Source organism: Dipodomys merriami, unplaced genomic scaffold (genome assembly GCF_024711535.1).
Source record: "Dipodomys merriami isolate MVZ:Mamm:240054 unplaced genomic scaffold, mDipMer1.0.p SCAF_1, whole genome shotgun sequence".
Lineage (NCBI taxonomy): Eukaryota > Metazoa > Chordata > Mammalia > Rodentia > Heteromyidae > Dipodomys > Dipodomys merriami.
The window spans coordinates 892,347-910,535 of NW_027202270.1; the positions used below are offsets into that span (position 1 = coordinate 892,347).

General features: G+C 63.0%; 1 protein-coding gene across 1 annotated transcript; it reads right to left on the reverse strand.

Annotated features, from left to right (window-relative positions):
• Positions 1 to 5,237: 5,237 nt before the first annotated feature.
• Positions 5,238 to 17,763, reverse strand: Rnpepl1 (arginyl aminopeptidase like 1). The gene is made up of 11 exons (XM_070005485.1): positions 17,217 to 17,763; positions 14,359 to 14,499; positions 13,628 to 13,779; positions 13,013 to 13,129; positions 12,655 to 12,890; positions 9,180 to 9,293; positions 8,107 to 8,219; positions 7,880 to 7,988; positions 6,797 to 7,027; positions 6,582 to 6,724; positions 5,238 to 6,125 (listed from the first exon to the last, which is right to left on the reverse strand). The coding sequence occupies exons 1-11, from the start codon at positions 17,730 to 17,732 to the stop codon at positions 5,880 to 5,882; spliced, it is 2,118 nt and encodes a 705-aa protein (XP_069861586.1). The 5' UTR covers positions 17,733 to 17,763; the 3' UTR covers positions 5,238 to 5,879.
• Positions 17,764 to 18,189: the final 426 nt, after the last annotated feature.

Sequence of the window (18,189 nt, forward strand, 5' to 3'; positions counted from 1 at the left end):
GGCGGACTGGGATGACGGCCGCGCTTCGTGCAGGGGCTGGCGCTGCGGGGAGGGGAGGGGAGGGGACGGGAGCCCGGGCTCACCGAGGCGGACTGGGATGACGGCCGCGCTTCGTGCAGGGGCTGGCGCCGCGGGGAGGGGAGGGGAGGGGAGGGGAGGGGAGGGGACGGGAGCCCGGGCTCACCGAGGCGGACTGGGATGACGGCCGCGCTTCGTGCAGGGGCTGGCGCTGCGGGGAGGGGAGGGGAGGGGAGGGGAGGGGAGGGGAGGGGAGGGGACGGGAGCCCGGGCTCACCGAGGCGGACTGGGACGGACGGCCGCGCTTCGTGCAGGGGCTGGCGCTGCGGGGAGGGGAGGGTGGACGGGAGCCCGGGCTCACCGAGGCGGACTGGGATGACGGCCGCGCTTCGTGCAGGGGCTGGCGCTGCGGGGAGGGGAGGGTGGACGGGAGCCCGGGCTCACCGAGGCGGACTGGGATGACGGCCGCGCTTCGTGCAGGGGCTGGCGCTGCGGGGAGGGGAGGGTGGACGGGAGCCCGGGCTCACCGAGGCGGACTGGGATGACGGCCGCGCTTCGTGCAGGGGCTGGCGCCGCGGGGAGGGGAGGGGAGGGGAGGGGAGGGGAGGGGAGGGGAGGGTGGACGGGAGCCCGGGCTCACCGAGGCGGACTGGGATGACGGCCGCGCTTCGTGCAGGGGCTGGCGCTGCGGGGAGGGGAGGGGAGGGGAGGGGAGGGGAGGGGAGGGGAGGGGAGGGGACGGGAGCCCGGGCTCACCGAGGCGGACTGGGATGACGGCCGCGCTTCGTGCAGGGGCTGGCGCTGCGGGGAGGGGAGGGGAGGGGAGGGGAGGGGAGGGGAGGGGAGGGGAGGGGACGGGAGCCCGGGCTCACCGAGGCGGACTGGGATGACGGCCGCGCTTCGTGCAGGGGCTGGCGCTGCGGGGAGGGGAGGGGAGGGGAGGGTGGACCGCGCTGTGGGCAGGGCTCGCTGGGCCAACAGTCTCGTGGACTCTCCTGCCCAGGGCTGGCTTTGAACCGCAGTCCTCAGATCGCCGCCTCCTGAGTAGCTGGGAAGACAGGCGTGAGCACCTGCGCCCGGCTTTCCAAGCCCGCGTCCATGAAGCCACTCTGCGCCACCTATTCCGGCACTGGCCAGGGCGGCTTTTGCTTACGCCACAGGTGTAAGGCCCAGAGGCACCTCTCCCGGTGTTCTCAGGTGTAAGGTGCTTGGATGTAGTTCTATGGTTGGAGTAATCTTAAATCTTTGTAGCAAGACAGGTTACACAGGGTGTAAGGTTGGTTCCGTTGTAGTCTCTCTTTTTTTTTTTTTTTGTCGTAGGGCCTGAACTCTGGGCCTGGGCGCTGTCCCTTAGCTCTTCAGCTCAAGGCGAGCGCTCTACGACCTGAGCCACAGCGCCACTTCCAGTTTTCTACTGGTTTATTGGAGTTAAGAGTCTCACAGACTTTCCTGCCAGGGCTGGCTCTGAACCGTGATCCTCAGATCTCAGCCTCCTGAGTAGCTATGTTGTAGCCAATTTGAGGAGTAAGGTAAAAGTTCCTACTTCCGGTAGAGGAATTGAATTTGGCCTAGAAGTGTCTGCCCCTGCTACCTTCTGCTATGCCAGCGGCGGGGCCTCTGCACTAGCAGTTGCTGCTAGTGGTGTGACCCCATCCACAGGCCCCAGCCCCATGATGGGTGTGGGCATTCATCTTGCTCAGGTTCTAGAAAAGGGAGCGGCCATAGTTCAATGTCCCTCTGGAAGCTTCGTGCTCACCCAGTGCTCCCTGGAGCTGCACCTTAGCTGGTGGCAACCAGGAAGGCCTGGCCTCTGCTTCACCCATGGTCCTGGAACACTCAAGACAAATTAGTCCCTGTCCTTCCTGGCAGCTGGTTCACCCCAGAGGACTTACAGGTGTGGTTTTCAGGGGCTACTCTTAAGATTCAGTCTTATTGTAGCTTTTTGCTATGCCACTCGCCCATGCTGGCAAGCTCTGTGGAGAGCAAGCAGCTTCCTGTGACTACCTCCCTGTCCAGTGCCCAGAAGGACCAGGATGTGAAAGGGTCTGAGAGACAATTTGTGCTTGGTGAACCGGCAGCCTAGGCCTGCACTGTCAGCAATGATGTCAGGGCTGCTTTTCAGTTGACCTGTGCCGACCCCATACTGTTTGTCCCTTCCTACAGTTTTACATCTCTATGCTTCCTCAGTCAATCTGGAGAACACTCCTTTCAGCCTGTTGAGCCCAGTCCTGGGCCTGCACCAGACAGGGCCACTGGTCCTGGGTGGCAGAAGGGACTCCAAGCAGCCTGCATAGTGGGATAAAAAGAAGTGTGGAGACAGCTGGTTCTTGACATCAGCCCCACAGCTGAGGTTCTGGAAATGAGGCATTTGAAGTCTCAGCTCAAGCCAAGTGTGGTAGCATAAATCTATATCCCAGCACTCAGGAAGATCCTAAGGTCAAGGCCAGCCGGAGTTTTGTAGCGAGTTTGATACTGTTATGTAGCTTGGGCTACATAATGTGGCAAGACCCTATCTCAAAACCAAACACTCAAGCTCAGGGCTCTCCCTCAGGGAAAGGCACCACCCCAAGCCACAGTGTGTGAGGACAAAGCATGCTCCACCGCAACTGCTCTTCCCATTAGAGGACCATGTCCGAAACTGCCACTTCCTTTCCTAACCCTGAGGTACTCAGGGGCCCCGGGTGCCTCCTTCCATCGTGCTGCTTTGGTGTCTGCCTGGAGGACTGGCCCTCCCAAGGGAGTGCTCCCTGGGCCTCTGCACCGGAACTCGCACACCCCCATTTGTTTGGGGATGATAACTGAACCTCTTGTACTAGTGATTGGTTTTCATGGAGTTACAGAAACAGAAAACCCATTCCCTGCTTGCAGTTCGCAGGGTTAGGTGAGGATGAAGAGACAGGAGCCAGCAGCAATCCCAAGCTTAGGGAGAGGAGAGAAGGTGCTCCCAGTGAAGGGGCAGGCAGCAATAGCTGAAGAGGGCAGGTGCCGGGCTGAGGGCAGCCTGTCAGACTAGGTTCAAGTGGGAGCCTGCCACATGGTCACCTTCCTTACCTACACTGGCTTTAACCCTGGTTTTTTTTGGCAACTAAAGTCACCCGAAGACTATGACCTGATCTCCAATCAGAAGTGTAGCAAGGGCCACATGCCCCAGTTTTTGGCAATAAGTAATCAGGGGCTACAAGGGAGGTCTTCGGTACCAGAAGAGGAGGGCACACACCCTCTTCAGCCTCTGGAAAACGCCATGTGCTAGAAACAGGCGTGCTCAGCTTGCAGCCATGTGGAAATGAGCCATAGAACAAAAACAAACATGCCGGTAACCCAGAGCAGAAAGAAAGAGCCTGGATCTCAACACCACTAACCCTGAAGTAATAGGCCCAGCGTCACCTCTCCTGGTGTTCTCAGGTGTACTTGGATGTAGTTCTATGGTTGGAGTAATCTTAAATCTTTGTAGCAAGACAGACTGGCTTAGATTGTGTTATCCATTGCTGCCTAAAAAATTGCTCAAAAACTTGGTGGCTCAAAGCAACATCTCACAGCTTTGGTCAGGCATGTTGGAGCCTCTCATTTGGGTTCCAGCTTGAGGTCTGGAAGAAGATCAAAGACAAAATGTGAATCCAGCACTAAGTGTACAAGAAGGCTGGACTGGGGCTGGAGGAGTCAGCAGCTTCCTGAGCTTCCCATGTGAGCCCCTGTGGGGTGCACACGTGTCCACCTAACCGCTCCAATGGCTTCCTTCAGAGCAGATAATCCAAATACAGTGTCCTAGGCCCGGGATGGGGCTTGCGCTGTGGGCAGGGCCCTCTGGCTCTTTATCCCCATATTGTGTCTGTAAAGGTCTCCATCAGCACAGACCTTGAGCAGCTACGTGGCAGCCCATCCCACCCTGCCATGCTGAAGCCAGTGAGGAATACACGCTTGGTCCTATGCCCTGTGTCTCTCTGCTGCCTGTGGAGGAGCTGCATCTTAACCTCCCTGATGCCGAATTTGGCCCGCAGAGGTGCGGCTTGGTCGGATGTGGTGCTGGTGGTTGGCCGAGCCAGGCTACAGCCAGCAGCAAACACTGGAGTCTGTGGTTGCACGCTGACAAAACATTTGGTAGAATCTATAGACTCCTGAAGCCGTGTATCAAATAGCGTCAGCCCCTAAGGGAGGCTGGGGAATAGGCAGAAAGCCATGGTCACAGGCTTCCCTTGACCAGAGGCTGCCGGAAGAAGTGCTGAAGATATGGCGCCGTGGCCAGGGGTGCAGGGCTGTGAGGGCTGCTCTGGAAGTGCCCTCCCCCCCAGGAGGTGCTGGGGATGACAGAGGGCGGGACTTGTTAGGAAGAGTCTGGTGGCTGGGGCAGGAAGAATTCTGCAGTGGAGGAGGGCTTCTATGTAGACCTGTCTTTAGGTGCTGCCACAAAGGAACCAGCAAGAAAGCGGGCTGCCCACCAGGGCCAGAGCACACAGCTGAGGATAGGCCGGGGCCTGGAAATGGTGCCACTCTCTTCTCTCCGCTATGTGCCACTGCCGTCATTCCCTCCCAGGCCCCTGCCACCTGCACGGGAAGAGTGCGCTGCGTTTGTCTCTAGCTAACGCAGTGTTTCCCTAGGGCAGAGGCAGAGACTTGCACGTGGACCTCACAACCCTGGACTCATTTTCAGCCATGACTGGGGGTCTCTTGTACCAGAAGATGGGCTGGTGTCATAAAGCCTTTGATAGCCAGGGGTTGGCTGGTGAGCTGTGCCTTCAGCATCACAGTACCCCTACTTTCTAGTCTCCCTACTTCTGGACAGTGTGTGGAGCGGGGCCATGACCAGGTATGGCCTGTAGGCTGGGACAAGAGACATTACCTCCAGGCCACAGCACCTTTCCTGGTGGGGAGACAGCCGAGTGTGGTGTGGTACCAGGGGGTGGCCCTGCTGCCCAAGCCTGGGATGACCACAAGAAACAGTGCCACCCATTTGTGTCAGCCTGTCCTCGTGGACTCCGTGCGGCTCCTCTGTGACTCATCCCCCTCTCCCACACCTCCTCCTCCATGGCTGAGGGCGGGACTGCAGCCCATGTTGAGGCTCAACTAGTCAGGGTGTGACGTGCATCTTCTCTGAAGATCCCCAGAAAGCCATGCTGCCCTCCAGTCCCCACCCGGGAGAGGGGAGGCTGCTAGAGGCCGACGCCCACTTGCAGGCCTCCGTGTCAGGCTCAGGGCGAAGGATGAACCGGACCGGAGGCCAGGTCTGCAGAGTGGAGGTTTAATGGGACAGCCACCAGGTGTTCTGCTGCAGTGGTCCCAGGCTGAGACTCCGGCCGGCGCCTCTCCCAGCAGGGCCCTGAGCACCACCAGCACCCTCGTCAGCCTCGGGACAGGCTGTCCTGCCCACAGGCCTCCAGGGTCTGGACCCCATGGCTGGCTGGCTGGCTGGCTGGCTGAAGGGTGCCCAGGGACACCCATCTTCTTCCCCACTATGAAGGAATGTCGGTGTCCTTGTCCCTCTGCCAGGCCCAGGGGCCGGGCGCAGGGCTCTGCGGGGAGACGCACTTCAGACACGAGTGGCCTGGGTCTCCGGCAGGCATAAGGCACAGTGTGGCGGTGGCCAGGGGCTGCTGGGGTCTTGGCCCCCGGGCAGCAGTCAGCAGGCGCTGGCATCTGGACGGAGGTGGGAGGTGTGGTACTGGTTGTCCTGGACCCTGCAGTGCAAGAGAGCTGGGACGACTTGGACCCAGTTCTGTGGGCCTTCTCTGGACACAAGGTCCCTTTCCCTGTGCCCCAGGCCCGGGAGAGCCCATGGGGGGCTCACAGCCAGAGCCAAGGGGCAGTCATGGTGGCCCAGACAACAGAAGGCACAATCGCGGTGTCCGGGAGGTGGGCAGCCATCCGAGCTAGGCGGACACGTTGACGTCCCTGAGAGAGATGGTGCCGCCGGGGGCCTCCTCCCCGAGCAGCAGGGCTGGTGTGTCACCCGGCTCTGTGCTGGGGCCCAGGCCCTGGGACAGGATCTGCTGGATGGTTCTGCGCAAGTTGGGGTGCAGGCGGCCCTGTGTCTGGTAGAAGACCTCCAGTGCGAAGGACTTGAGGGCCCCGGTGCAGAGGTCCTCATACAGCGGGACGGTGTACATGCGCGACACCTGTGTGTGGGGGTCACGGGGCGGGTCACACGGCACCTCCCGCCCCCTCCTGCACCTAAACAGGCCTCCGCCTGCAGTCCAACAACTCCAGCCTCTCACCCCCGCTCCCCACCCCAACATGACCACCAGCTCTGGAGGTCGAGAGTCCAGGAGCCTGAAGTGGGGGCAGGACCCACAGATTTGAGACTTGGAGCGGCTGCCTGATAGTGCTTCCCCAAGGCCCCCACGCCATCCCCAGCCAGCCAGCTCAAGGCTGAGATGGCAAAGACCCCCCAAACTCCAGCTCCAGCTCTTCCCTCCAGGCCTCCTGCCTGGGGGAGTCAGGGAACCCTGACACAGACTTCCACGCCTTCCCATCTCCCTCTCCAGCGTTCCTGGCCCTGCCCCAGACTACACAGCAGCGCTAGGCACGGAGGCAAGCCCCCCATGCTGCTGCCCCACGGCCGCTGGCCTGACCTGGCTCTCCAGGAAGCGCCGGACCCTGTGGAGGTCAGGGTAGTAGTCATTTCGGACCACAATCTGCAGCCAGCGGATGCGGATCTCAGCGTTCATCGAGTCCAGCAGGGAAGAGTAGCACTTGGACAGGCTCGTCACCACCTCTGCAGGGCAGCGGGCGGTTAGGCGTGGAGGGGCACCAACCCCCACCCCGCATCCCCAGCGGTGGGACCCACCCTGGGGTAGTGGGCACCCGTCCAGCAGCCGGTCCAGGAAAAGTGCCGTCTGGAAGGTTCTCCACTTGGAGATGTCGGCAGCACTGGCCGAGGCGGCTGCCTGGTCCAGAGGCCCTGCGGTCCACAGCTGGAACAGGGCCTCCACAGGCCGGGTCAGGCTGGACCCCTGAGACAGGTCTGGTTCTGCCAGCGGTGGACCCGTGGCGTTAAGCCAGCGCTCAAACTCCAGCCCTGTGGGGAGAAGCGGTCCTGACGTCCCTGTCCAGGCTGAGGAAGGGGGGACCTGAGCAGCCTGCCGATGGGACTCAAGCCCTGGGACTGTCCCTGGCAGGTGGTCTAGTCTCGAGCCTGGGTCCTCCCAGAGGCACGGGTGGTTTGGGGAGCAGGGGGGCAGTTCTGGCTAGTGCTTGCCCCTTGAAGCCACTGGATGAGCCTCGAGTGGTGCCCAAGAGATGCCCACTCCCTTTATACCCCTCCTGAGTACAAGACAAGCAAGTACTTAAAACCCAACCCCGTGTAACTATAACTCCTCTGTACAGTATTTTCACAATAAAAAACATTAAAAAACAACAACCCAACCCTGGGGTTGGCAGGGGCTCTGCCCTGTGCGTGACAGCGCTGCAGAGATGCGGCTCCCACCCAGAACCACCCTGTTCTTAGGTAACTTCCCAAACAGGACCAGCTCCCCCATGCTCCCAGCCTCCCCTCACTGCGCTAGTCAGCTCCAGCCTTTTCTTGGGTTTGGGGTCCTCTGGTCCCTTACTTGCCCCCAAAACTCTCAGACCCTCAGGAGGCCCTCATGCCCCACAAGCAGGACCAGATCCAACCTCTTTCCACATGGCTGATCCTGCCCAGACTCTCAATACCATTTCCACAGGTTTCTGGCTGCCAAGCCCAACCTGCTCGGCAGGTGTTCACCCCTAGGAACAATCCCCAGCCGCAACACCCCATCCCCCGTAGGCTGGGGAGCACACCGCCTCTCCCCACAACACACTTGTCTTCCCCTGCCTGCCCGGCAGTCTACACTGGCTCCTTCACCCAGCACTGGTGTCCCAGGCCTGCAGCAGGGCAGGCCAGCCTCACCTGCCCGGCAGTCCACGCTCTGTTCCTTTAGCTCCGGGAAGAAGCTCAGGAAGGAGTCCAGCAGGTCCTGGGCTACCACGCTGGTGAATTTGTATTTCTCCACGTAGGCCTGTGTAAGGAGGGGCAAGGCCTCATGGCACAAGGAATGGCAAAGGAAGGGGGTGCCAACCCTGCCGGCCCCCGGGCCTCTCTCCCTGTGGGGGGGGGTGCCAGGCCCATCTGCTCACCCGGAGGAAGTCATCAAAGCGCTGGGGGTCCCCACAGAGCTGGGACAGGTAGTACACAAAGCAGTAGCCCTTTTCATAGGTGAACAGGTTCATCAGGTGGCTGGGATTCACTCCTGTGGGGAAGCATCTTATTAGGTGGCCACTGGACCCCTGCGTCCTCTGGGGGGATCCCGAGAGGTGTCATGCATTGGGCTCCATGTCCTCTGGGGGATCCCGAGAGGTATCATGCATTGGACCCCATGTCCTCTGGGGATCCCGAGAGGTGTCATGCATTGGACCCCATGTCCTCTGGGGGGATCCCGAGAGGTGTCATGCATTGGACCCCATGTCCTCTGGGGGGATCCCGAGAGGTGTCATGCATTGGACCCCATGTCCTCTGGGGGGATCCCGAGAGGTGTCATGCATTGGACCCCATGTCCTCTGGGGGGATCCCGAGAGGTGTCATGCATTGGACCCCATGTCCTCTGGGGGGATCCCGAGAGGTGTCATGCATTGGACCCCATGTCCTCTGGGGGGATCCCGAGAGGTGTCATGCATTGGACCCCATGTCCTCTGGGGGGATCCCGAGAGGTGTCATGCATTGGACCCCATGTCCTCTGGGGGGATCCCGAGAGGTGTCATGCATTGGACCCCATGTCCTCTGGGGGGATCCCGAGAGGTGTCATGCATTGGACCCCATGTCCTCTGGGGGGATCCCGAGAGGTGTCATGCATTGGACCCCATGTCCTCTGGGGGGATCCCGAGAGGTGTCATGCATTGGACCCCATGTCCTCTGGGGGGATCCCGAGAGGTGTCATGCATTGGACCCCATGTCCTCTGGGGGGATCCCGAGAGGTGTCATGCATTGGACCCCATGTCCTCTGGGGATCCCGAGAGGTGTCATGCATTGGACCCCATGTCCTCTGGGGGATCCCGAGAGGTGTCATGCATTGGACCCCATGTCCTCTGGGGATCCCGAGAGGTGTCATGCATTGGGCCCCATGTCCTCTGGGGGATCCCGAGAGGTGTCATGCATTGGACCCCATGTCCTCTGGGATCCCGGGAGCTGCCATGCACAGGTGTTGTGGGGGTACCTGGCTCTAGCTTGACCTGCAGCTTGCTGACAGGGCTGTCCTCCCCCAGCAGCCTCATCTGCCTGTGCAGGGCGTCCAGGCGGAAGGCCGTCTCCAGGCAGGTGAAAGCAGCCCCTGGAGAGGGGAATGTGAGAGCTGGGCAGCTGAAGTGGCCGGAGCCCTGCCCCAGTGCTGTCTGTTGCCTGGCTGCTTGCCACTCAGCTTTGTGGGCTTGACCAGTGATGGCCAGTCCCAGACCCTGTGACATAGCCCACAGCCCACACTACACCTGCCTGTCCTCACACCCAGACCCGTGACCACCACCACCCACACTATACCTGCCTGTCCTCACACCCAGACCCGTGACTCCACCACCCACACTACACCTGCCTGTCCTCACACCCAGACCCTTGACCCCACCACCCACACTACACTACACCTGCCTGTCCTCACACCCAGACCCGTGACCACCACCACCCACACTACACCTGCCTGTCCTCACACCCAGACCCTTGACCCCACCACCCACACTACACTGCACCTGCCTGTCCTCACACCCAGACCCGTGACCACCACCACCCACACTACACTGCACCTGCCTGTCCTCACACCCAGACCCGTGACTCCACCACCCACACTACACCTGCCTGTCCTCACACCCAGACCCTTGACCCCACCACCCACACTACACTGCACCTGCCTGTCCTCAGACCCAGACCCGTGACCCCACCACCCACACTACACTACACCTGCCTGTCCTCACACCCAGACCTTGACCACCACCACCCACACTACACTACACCTGCCTGTCCTCACACCCAGACCATGACCACCACCACCCACACTACACTGCACCTGCCTGTCCTCACACCCAGACCCGTGACTCCACCACCCACACTACACCTGCCTGTCCTCACACCCAGACCCTTGACCCCACCACCCACACTACACTGCACCTGCCTGTCCTCAGACCCAGACCCGTGACCCCACCACCCACACTACACTACACCTGCCTGTCCTCACACCCAGACCTTGACCACCACCACCCACACTACACTACACCTGCCTGTCCTCACACCCAGACCATGACCACCACCACCCACACTACACTACAGCTGCCTGTCCTCACACCCAGACCATGACCCCCACCACCCACACTACACTACAGCTGCCTGTCCTCACACCCAGACCTTGATCCCCACCACCCACACTACACCTGCCTGTCCTCACACCCAGACCATGACCACCACCACCTACACTACACTACACCTGCCTGTCCTCAGACCCAGACCCGTGATCCCCACCACCCACACTACACTGCACCTGCCTGTCCTCACACCCAGACCATGACCACCACCACCCACACTACACTACACCTGCCTGTCCTCACACCCAGACCCGTGACCCCACCACCCACACTACACTGCACCTGCCTGTCCTCAGACCCGTGACCCGCACCACCCACACTACACTACAGCTGCCTGTCCTCAGACCCAGACCCGTGACCCCATCACCCACACTACACCTGCCTGTCCTCACACCCAGACCCGTGACCCACACCACCCATACTACACTACACCTGCCTGTCCTCACACCCAGACCCGTGACCCACACCACCCATACTACACTACACCTGCCTGTCCTCACACCCAGACCCGTGACCCTACCACCCACACTACACTGCACCTGCCTGTCCTCACACCCAGACCCGTGACCCGCACCACCCACACTACACTACAGCTGCCTGTCCTCAGACCCAGACCCGTGACCCCACCACCCTCACTACACTACAGCTGCCTGTCCTCACACCCAGACCCGTGACCCACACCACCCATACTACACTACACCTGCCTGTCCTCAGACCCAGACCATGACCACCACCACCCACACTACACTGCACCCGCCTGTCCTCACACCCAGACCCATGACCCCACCACCCATACTACACTACACCTGCCTGTCCTCAGACCCAGACCCGTGACCACCACCACCCACACTACACCTGCCTGTCCTCAGACCCAGACCCGTGACCACCACCACCCACACTACACTGCACCTGCCTGTCCTCACACCCAGACCCATGACCCCCACCACCCACACTACACTGCACCTGCCTGTCCTCAGACCCAGACCCGTGACCCCACCACCCACACTACACCTGCCCCCGCCTGTCCTCACACCCAGACCCGTGACCCCACCACCCACACTACACTACACCTGCCTGTCCACACACCCAGACCCGTGACCCCACCACCCACACTACACTGCACCCGCCTGTCCTCACACCCAGACCCGTGACCCCCACCACCCACACTACACTGCACCCGCCTGTCCTCAGACCCAGACCCGTGACTCTACCACCCACACTACACTACAGCTGCCTGTCCTCAGACCCAGACCCGTGACCCCACCACCCACACTACACTACAGCTGCCTGTCCTCACACCCAGACCCGTGACCACCACCACCCACACTACACTACAGCTGCCTGTCCTCACACCCAGACCCGTGACCCTACCACCCACACTACACTGCACCTGCCTGTCCTCACACCCAGACCCGTGACCCCACCACCCACACTACACTGCACCCGCCTGTCCTCAGACCCAGACCCGTGACCACCACCACCCACACTACACTACAGCTGCCTGGCCTCAGACCCAGACCATGACCACTACCACCCACACTACACTACAGCTGTGTGTCCTCAGACCCAGACCATGACCACTACCACCCACACTACACCTGCCTGTCCTCAGACCCAGACCTTGACCCCCACCACCCACACTACACTGCACCTGCCTGTCCTCACACCCAGACCTGTGACCCCCACCACCCACACTACACTACACCTGCCTGTCCTCAGACCCAGACCTGTGACCACCACCACCCACACTACACTACAGCTGCCTGTCCTCACACCCAGACCCGTGACCACCACCACCCACACTACACCTGCCTGTCCTCAGACCCAGACCTTGACCCCCACCACCCACACTACACTGCACCTGCCTGTCCTCACACCCAGACCCGTGACCCCCACTACCCACACTACACTGCACCTGCCTGTCCTCACACCCAGACCCGTGACCACCACCACCCACACTACACTGCACCTGCCTGTCCTCACACCCAGACCATGACCACCACCCACACTACACTGCACCTGCCTGTCCTCACACCCAGACCCGTGACCCTACCACCCACACTACACTGCACCTGCCTGTCCTCAGACCCAGACCCGTGACCCTACCACCCACACTACACTGCACCTGCCTGTCCTCAGACCCAGACCCGTGACCCCACCACCCACACTACACTACACCTGCCTGTCCTCAGACCCAGACCATGACCACCACCCACACTACACCTGCCTGTCCTCAGACCCAGACCCGTGACCCTACCACCCACACTACACTACAGCTGCCTGTCCTCAGACCCAGACCCGTGACCCCACCACCCACACTACACTACAGCTGCCTGTCCTCAAGGGTACCGTAAGTCTCTGTGGTGATGCGGCGCTGGGCATAGGTGGCCAGGCCCTCACTCAGCCACATCTCCTCCCACGTGGCATTGGTGACGGCATTGCCGAACCAGCTGTGGGCCACCTCGTGGATGACATCGATGACCAGGAACTCGTCGCTCTCCAGGATGGAGGAGATGATGAAGGTGAGGCAGGGGTTCTCCATCGCCACGATGGGGAAGGAGGGGGGCAGGAAGACGATGTCATACCTGTGCCACAGGTGCAGGCAGGGCAGGACAGAGGAGCTCAGCAGCCCACACCCCACCCGACATGGCCACCCGCCTGGGCTCCCCACATGGGGACAGGTGTGCAACCCGAGGACACGACATACCTGCCCCACATGTAAGGTCCATAGAGCCGCTCAGCTGCACTTAGCCACTGCTCCACGACGCCAGACAGCTTGCTGGTGGCCGTGGGCAGAAGGCATGGCTCAGCCCACACGCGGCTCCTGTCATGGTAGAGGATGGGTGAGGCTGACCAGCATGAACCTTACTCACCCCACCAGCCTTCCCACTGCCTTCCCTTCCCTCCCCAGTTGGCCACCCTCCCTCCCTGCGTGAGGGACCCCGGCCCTTCCCACAGCAGCGGTGGCGCTGAATTCGGAGGAGTCACGCGGTCCCTTTGCCTCCTGGTTAAAGGGACTCACAAGGACAGGAGGTACATCTGGCTGTGCGAGGCCAGGGAGGGAGGGCAGGTTGGCGGGGCCAGGTACTAATTGGGTCAGGCTGCCAGGTCTGAGCAGACGTGGGAAGGAAGCTTTGGCAGTGTGACTCTGGGCCTGGCCACAGGCAGGAGCAGAGGTGATCCTCAGGGCTTGTGGCTGTCTGACATGAATTGCACCGCAGTGGAGGGCTTGGGCAGGACAGCACGGGTGCAGGCTGCAGCTCAGTCTACGGGCTCTCCCTCCCTGCCTTTAGAGACAGCAGCGGGATGGAGGAGGCCCTACCTGGGCCCGATGTCTGCTGGCTTGAGGTCTCCAGCCACAAGGGCCACGAGGTAGGCGGGCACGGGGTGCTCCATCTGGAAGTGGTAGACGCCCTCCTCCTCCACGTATGTGCTGCGAGTCGCACTCATCAGCACCTGCACCCCTGATGGGGCCTGCAACAGAGGCAGCTGGGGCCCCGCAGCCTGCAGGACAGCCTACCCCTCACCCACCCGGGCATGCGGCCTACAGGGCAGGGCACCCGCCTCCTGGGGTACCCCCCACCAGGGCGTGTGGCTGACAGGGCAGGGCACCTGGCTCCCAGGCAGGAGCAAACGTCTGAGTGACAGGAAGTTCTAGGTCCCCCAAGAGTGACCCCCCCCACTCCCCCAGGTCGGGGAATTCCACATCATGGATGGGACCCTACACCCCCTCATAGAGCCCCACAAGCTGGGTGAGAAGCCACCCATACTGGGAACCTCAAACTTCCGGTCTGTAAAATTCATCCAGCTAGGGCTGCCACACGTTCCCCAGCTCTGAGGAGCTAGGAGCTCACCCCGTCCTCATCGGGACCCCACCCTAACCTAGGACCCTGCCCCATCAGGCCAGTGTGAGCTCGGGCCCATCCTGGCGGGGTGGGCCCCCTTCAGAACAGCGAGGGTGGTCTCTTGCTAGGAAAGTGGCAGGGCAGCCGGGGCCTTGCCCGGCCGGCCTGGGGTTCGGCAGTGCCTGGAGGCGGCGGGGGCAGGTCTGACCTTGACGACAGCCGAGTACGTGCTCTTGACAGCCGGCGTGTCGAAGCAGGGGAAGAAGGAGCGGTTGCACACAGAGTGGCCCTGGGTGAAGACGAAGGGCTTAGCGTTGCCATAGGTCAGCTCTGGGTCCAGCCACCAGATCTGCGGGCAGGGTGGGGCATGGACAGTCAGTAACACAGCAGCCCAGGGCCCCGGCAGCAGCAGAGAAGGTGGCTGGGGGCTGGGAGTCTAGTCTAGTCTAGTTATGCTGAGCTTGTGGCAAACCCGTAGTCCTCACCCACCACCTGCCACCCTTGCTTCCCTCCCCCAGGCTGAGGGACAGGAGGGCTGCTCACCCGGAGCGCACCCTGCACCAGGGCCAGGCCAGGTCATATGTTCGGAGGCAGCCCAGGGAATCGCCCAGCACCACTGGGCAGAAGAAGGAAAAACTCATGCTAGCATTAGCTGAGCTTGAGGGGAAACTGAGGCACAAGATGCAAATCCCCAAATCCCCGCAGACCGGCCGCCTGTCTGGTCTCAGCCCAGAATGTGGAAGTGTGGGAACCAGAGCTTGCGACCATCGCCGGCAGCCAAGGCAAGCCTAGGGCCGGGAGGAGGCTAGGGTCTGGCAGCGGGTGAGTGGCAGCCAGGCAGGAGGCTCGGAGGACAGAGGTGGCCCTTGGAAGGCCTCTGTGCCAGTGCGTGGAGGTCAGAGCTGCAGTGGCAAGGCTGTAATCAGGGAAGCTGCCGTCCCACCCCCAGGGACAAGCCAACCTCTGGCTCAAACCAGTTTAAGACCATCCCAGCTCCGGGTGCTGAGGCCAGGCCCCATCCCACTGCAGGGCAGCAGCCGTGTGGCTGACACTCTGCTCTCTTCCAGGCTGTGATTGTTGGAGCAAACGGAATTGTTCTCTGTCCACTCTGGCGACCCATGCTCACCTGTCTTCCCAGGACCATAGGTGGGATACACAGCTGGACAGTCCAGGCTGCTGCCGTCATGGGGATGGGGGAGGGGTACCCAGAGCTGCCGAGCGGTGTCACCCCTTCTCCCCCCGCCCAGCTAGGCCTCTACCAGTACTGGTGGAGCTCCTCCAAGCCCCTTTCAGCTGCCCCGACAATGACCCCTCACCACGGCAAGCCTGTCTTCCTTTTCTGCTAGGGCTCAAGTTTTCCACATACTCAGAGACCTGTCTGGGGTGAATGTGTCCCAGAAGTCAGCCTGCAGGGACGGCCTCAGACCTCTGGGCTCTCCAGGCCTAGGATCCAAGGGCCCTCCTTGCATGGACACATGACTCCACAGTAGATCCTGCTGTAGTCCTTGGCCCTCAACCCCTCCCCTTCTTTACCCCTGGCCTACTCTGGTGTCCACTCTGCCTTCCCCTCCACTGCAGCCTCCTCCTCACTGCCTCATAGCCACACCTAGCCCTGGTCTGCTTTCCAGGGACCAAGGGGCCCAAATGCTCCCTTAGGCTGAGGAACTGGGCCCCGCCCCAGCCGGGTTCCCAGCCCCTGCCCTGGCAGCCTGGGGAAGAAGGGATGGTCTGACCTTGGGACACTGCGGGGCAAGAAGGATGGTGTCCTTGCGTGGAGAGATGCAGGAGTAGGATGCAAGGGAAGAAGGTGGGGTCTACAACACTCCCAAATGGTTTCCAAGGGCGTGGGGCCTGCCGGCTGGGCCTCCCAGAAAACCCAGACCTCCTAGGACCTGCAGTGGCCCAAGAACAGGCTTGGGGATGCACGCCCTGAACCCTGCAGCACTCATGCCGTGGTAATGTTGGAGGCCAGAGCCACTGTGCTTCCTCAGGTGTGGGCCTGGCCCTTGTCTGGGGCCACACTCAGTCTGTGGGGACTGTGCTGTCTGGGGCAAGCAGAACCCCCAAACATTGGCCACCCTGGCTCAGGGGCCCTGTCCACAGCAGCCAGGTGAGGACCCTGGTCCTGCCGCCAGGCTGGCCATGCTTGGACCCATGGGGCCCATGTGCCCAGGTGGGGTCAGGGGGGAGCGTGTCCCCAGGCGACCACTGCGGGCATGGGCCAAGCCTGGTGGAGTAGCGTCTGGGAAGACCCAAGGTGGCAGGCCTCACAGGAGCCCCTGGGCACGTGCACCTGACGCGGCTTCTTCCTCGCCAGATATGCCACCTTGCTCCTTTGCTGCCCTCAGCCTGTCCACTTGGGGGTTCCCGCCACCAGTGGCAAGAGGCCCTTCCCAGGGCCCACACAGCAGGGGTGGTGGTTAGGTGAGTACTCTGGATTTCACGTGTCACCCACACAACCTGCAAGGCCAACAGGCCCACCATGCTTCAGGGGAGGAAAGGCCTTGCTCCATCCGGGCGTCACGGTGCTGGGCCTGGCCCTGCCTAGCTGGCTTTCCTGGCAGGGCCTCTGGGGTGGTGTGTGCTTGGCACCAAGGCACTGCGGGGAGCCTGGTGTGCCTGTCAGAGCTGGGGTACACCCACCTCAGCACCCAAAGTCCAGCCTAGAAGCCTAGACAGGCTAGGTCCTGCCTCGGCAGGAGCCACCTGCCCCTTACCGTGCCTCTAGGGAATACACTTGGATGAGCTCACGCCTGGGAAGGCCCGGGCCACCAAGGGCCCCTGCCCACTGCGGCTTAAAGCCAGGCTCCGTTTGGCTCACGACCCCCTCCCCCGCCTCCCCCCTACACAGAGGAGGGCCGAGCTCCTAAGGCTCCCGGAGCCTTCCCAGGCCCCACGGCCCACCGGGCCTGAACCTGCAGCTCCAGTCTGAGCGCCTAAGACCTTGGAGCAGGCAGCTGGAAACCAGCGGGCCCCGGGGGAAGGGCTCGGCCCCGGGCGGCCGAGCTCTGCTCTCCCGGGTGCCCCAGAGCAGGGTCCGGCCCGGCGACCCCTGGCGGGACTCACAGCGGGGGCGTCGGTCGAGGTGTAGCGCAGGACCACCTGGAAGGGCTGGTGCGCCGGCAGCTCGGGCGGCAGCGTGACGGTGAGCGAGGAGCCGTAGTCCGTGAACGGGTCCGACCGGAAGGCCAGCGGGCGGCAGGCGGGCTCGGAGCCCGGGGCCTCGGCGAAGGCGGGCAGCGGGGGCGGCGGGGGTCCGGGCCCGGGGGCGGGGAAGGCGAAGGCGCAGGGCGTCTCGGCGGGCGCGCGGCGGAAGGCGGCCGAGTGCAGGCGCAGGGCCGGGTGCGCGTCGAGCACGAGCGCGCGGGGCGCGGGCCGCCGCGCGCACAGCTCCAGCACCAGGCAGCCGGCCAGCTCGCGCGCCCCGGGCCGCAGCTCCAGGCCCAGCTGCAGGTGGCGGAGGCGGAAGAGCTGCGCGCTGGAGGCCGAGGCCACGTCCAGGGCGGGCGGCGGCTCCGGCGGCGGGCGGGCGGGCGCGGCCTCGGCGCCGGGCGCCTTGCGGCAGCAGCACTGCGCCGCCATGGCCGCCGGCGCTAGGTGAAATCCATGGGGCGGCGGCCGCACCCGGCCGCGGGCAGCGGGCGAGGGGCGCCGGGCGGCGGCGGCGGCGGCGGCGGCGGGGCGCGGGCACAACAGGAAGTCGCGCCGGGAGCCGCCCGACCCGGCCCCGCGCCGCGCGCCGCCCCGCTCGGGCTCCGCGCGGCAGCCGCCGGGGGCGCTGTGCGCGGGCCGCGGCCTGCGGGCCCGCGGGGAGGGCCGGGCCGGGGCGCCGCGCGGGGAGTCGGGGCGTGCGGGCCCGCGGGGAGGGCCGGGCCGGGGCGCCGCGCGGGGAGTTGCGGCGTGTGGGGCCGGGGCACTGTGCGCGGTTCGGGGGCTGGGGCGCCGCGGGGAGGGCCGGGACTCGGGGCGCCGCGCGGGGAGTCGGGGCGTGCGGGATCAGGGCACTGTGCGTGGGGCCGGGACTCGGAATTAGGAGCTC

Excerpts from the sequence above, each read along its gene's own strand:
- Rnpepl1 (XM_070005485.1), bottom strand. The coding sequence starts at position 17,732 with ATGGCGGCGCAGTGCTGCTGCCGCAAGGCGCCCGGCGCCGAGGCCGCG. Across the intron at positions 12,891-13,012 it reads GGACCTTACATGTGGGGCAG|GTATGACATCGTCTTCCTGC; the intron begins GTATGTCGTGTC and ends CCTGTGGCACAG. Across the intron at positions 6,126-6,581 it reads GGCGCTTCCTGGAGAGCCAG|GTGTCGCGCATGTACACCGT; the intron begins GTCAGGCCAGCG and ends CCCCACACACAG.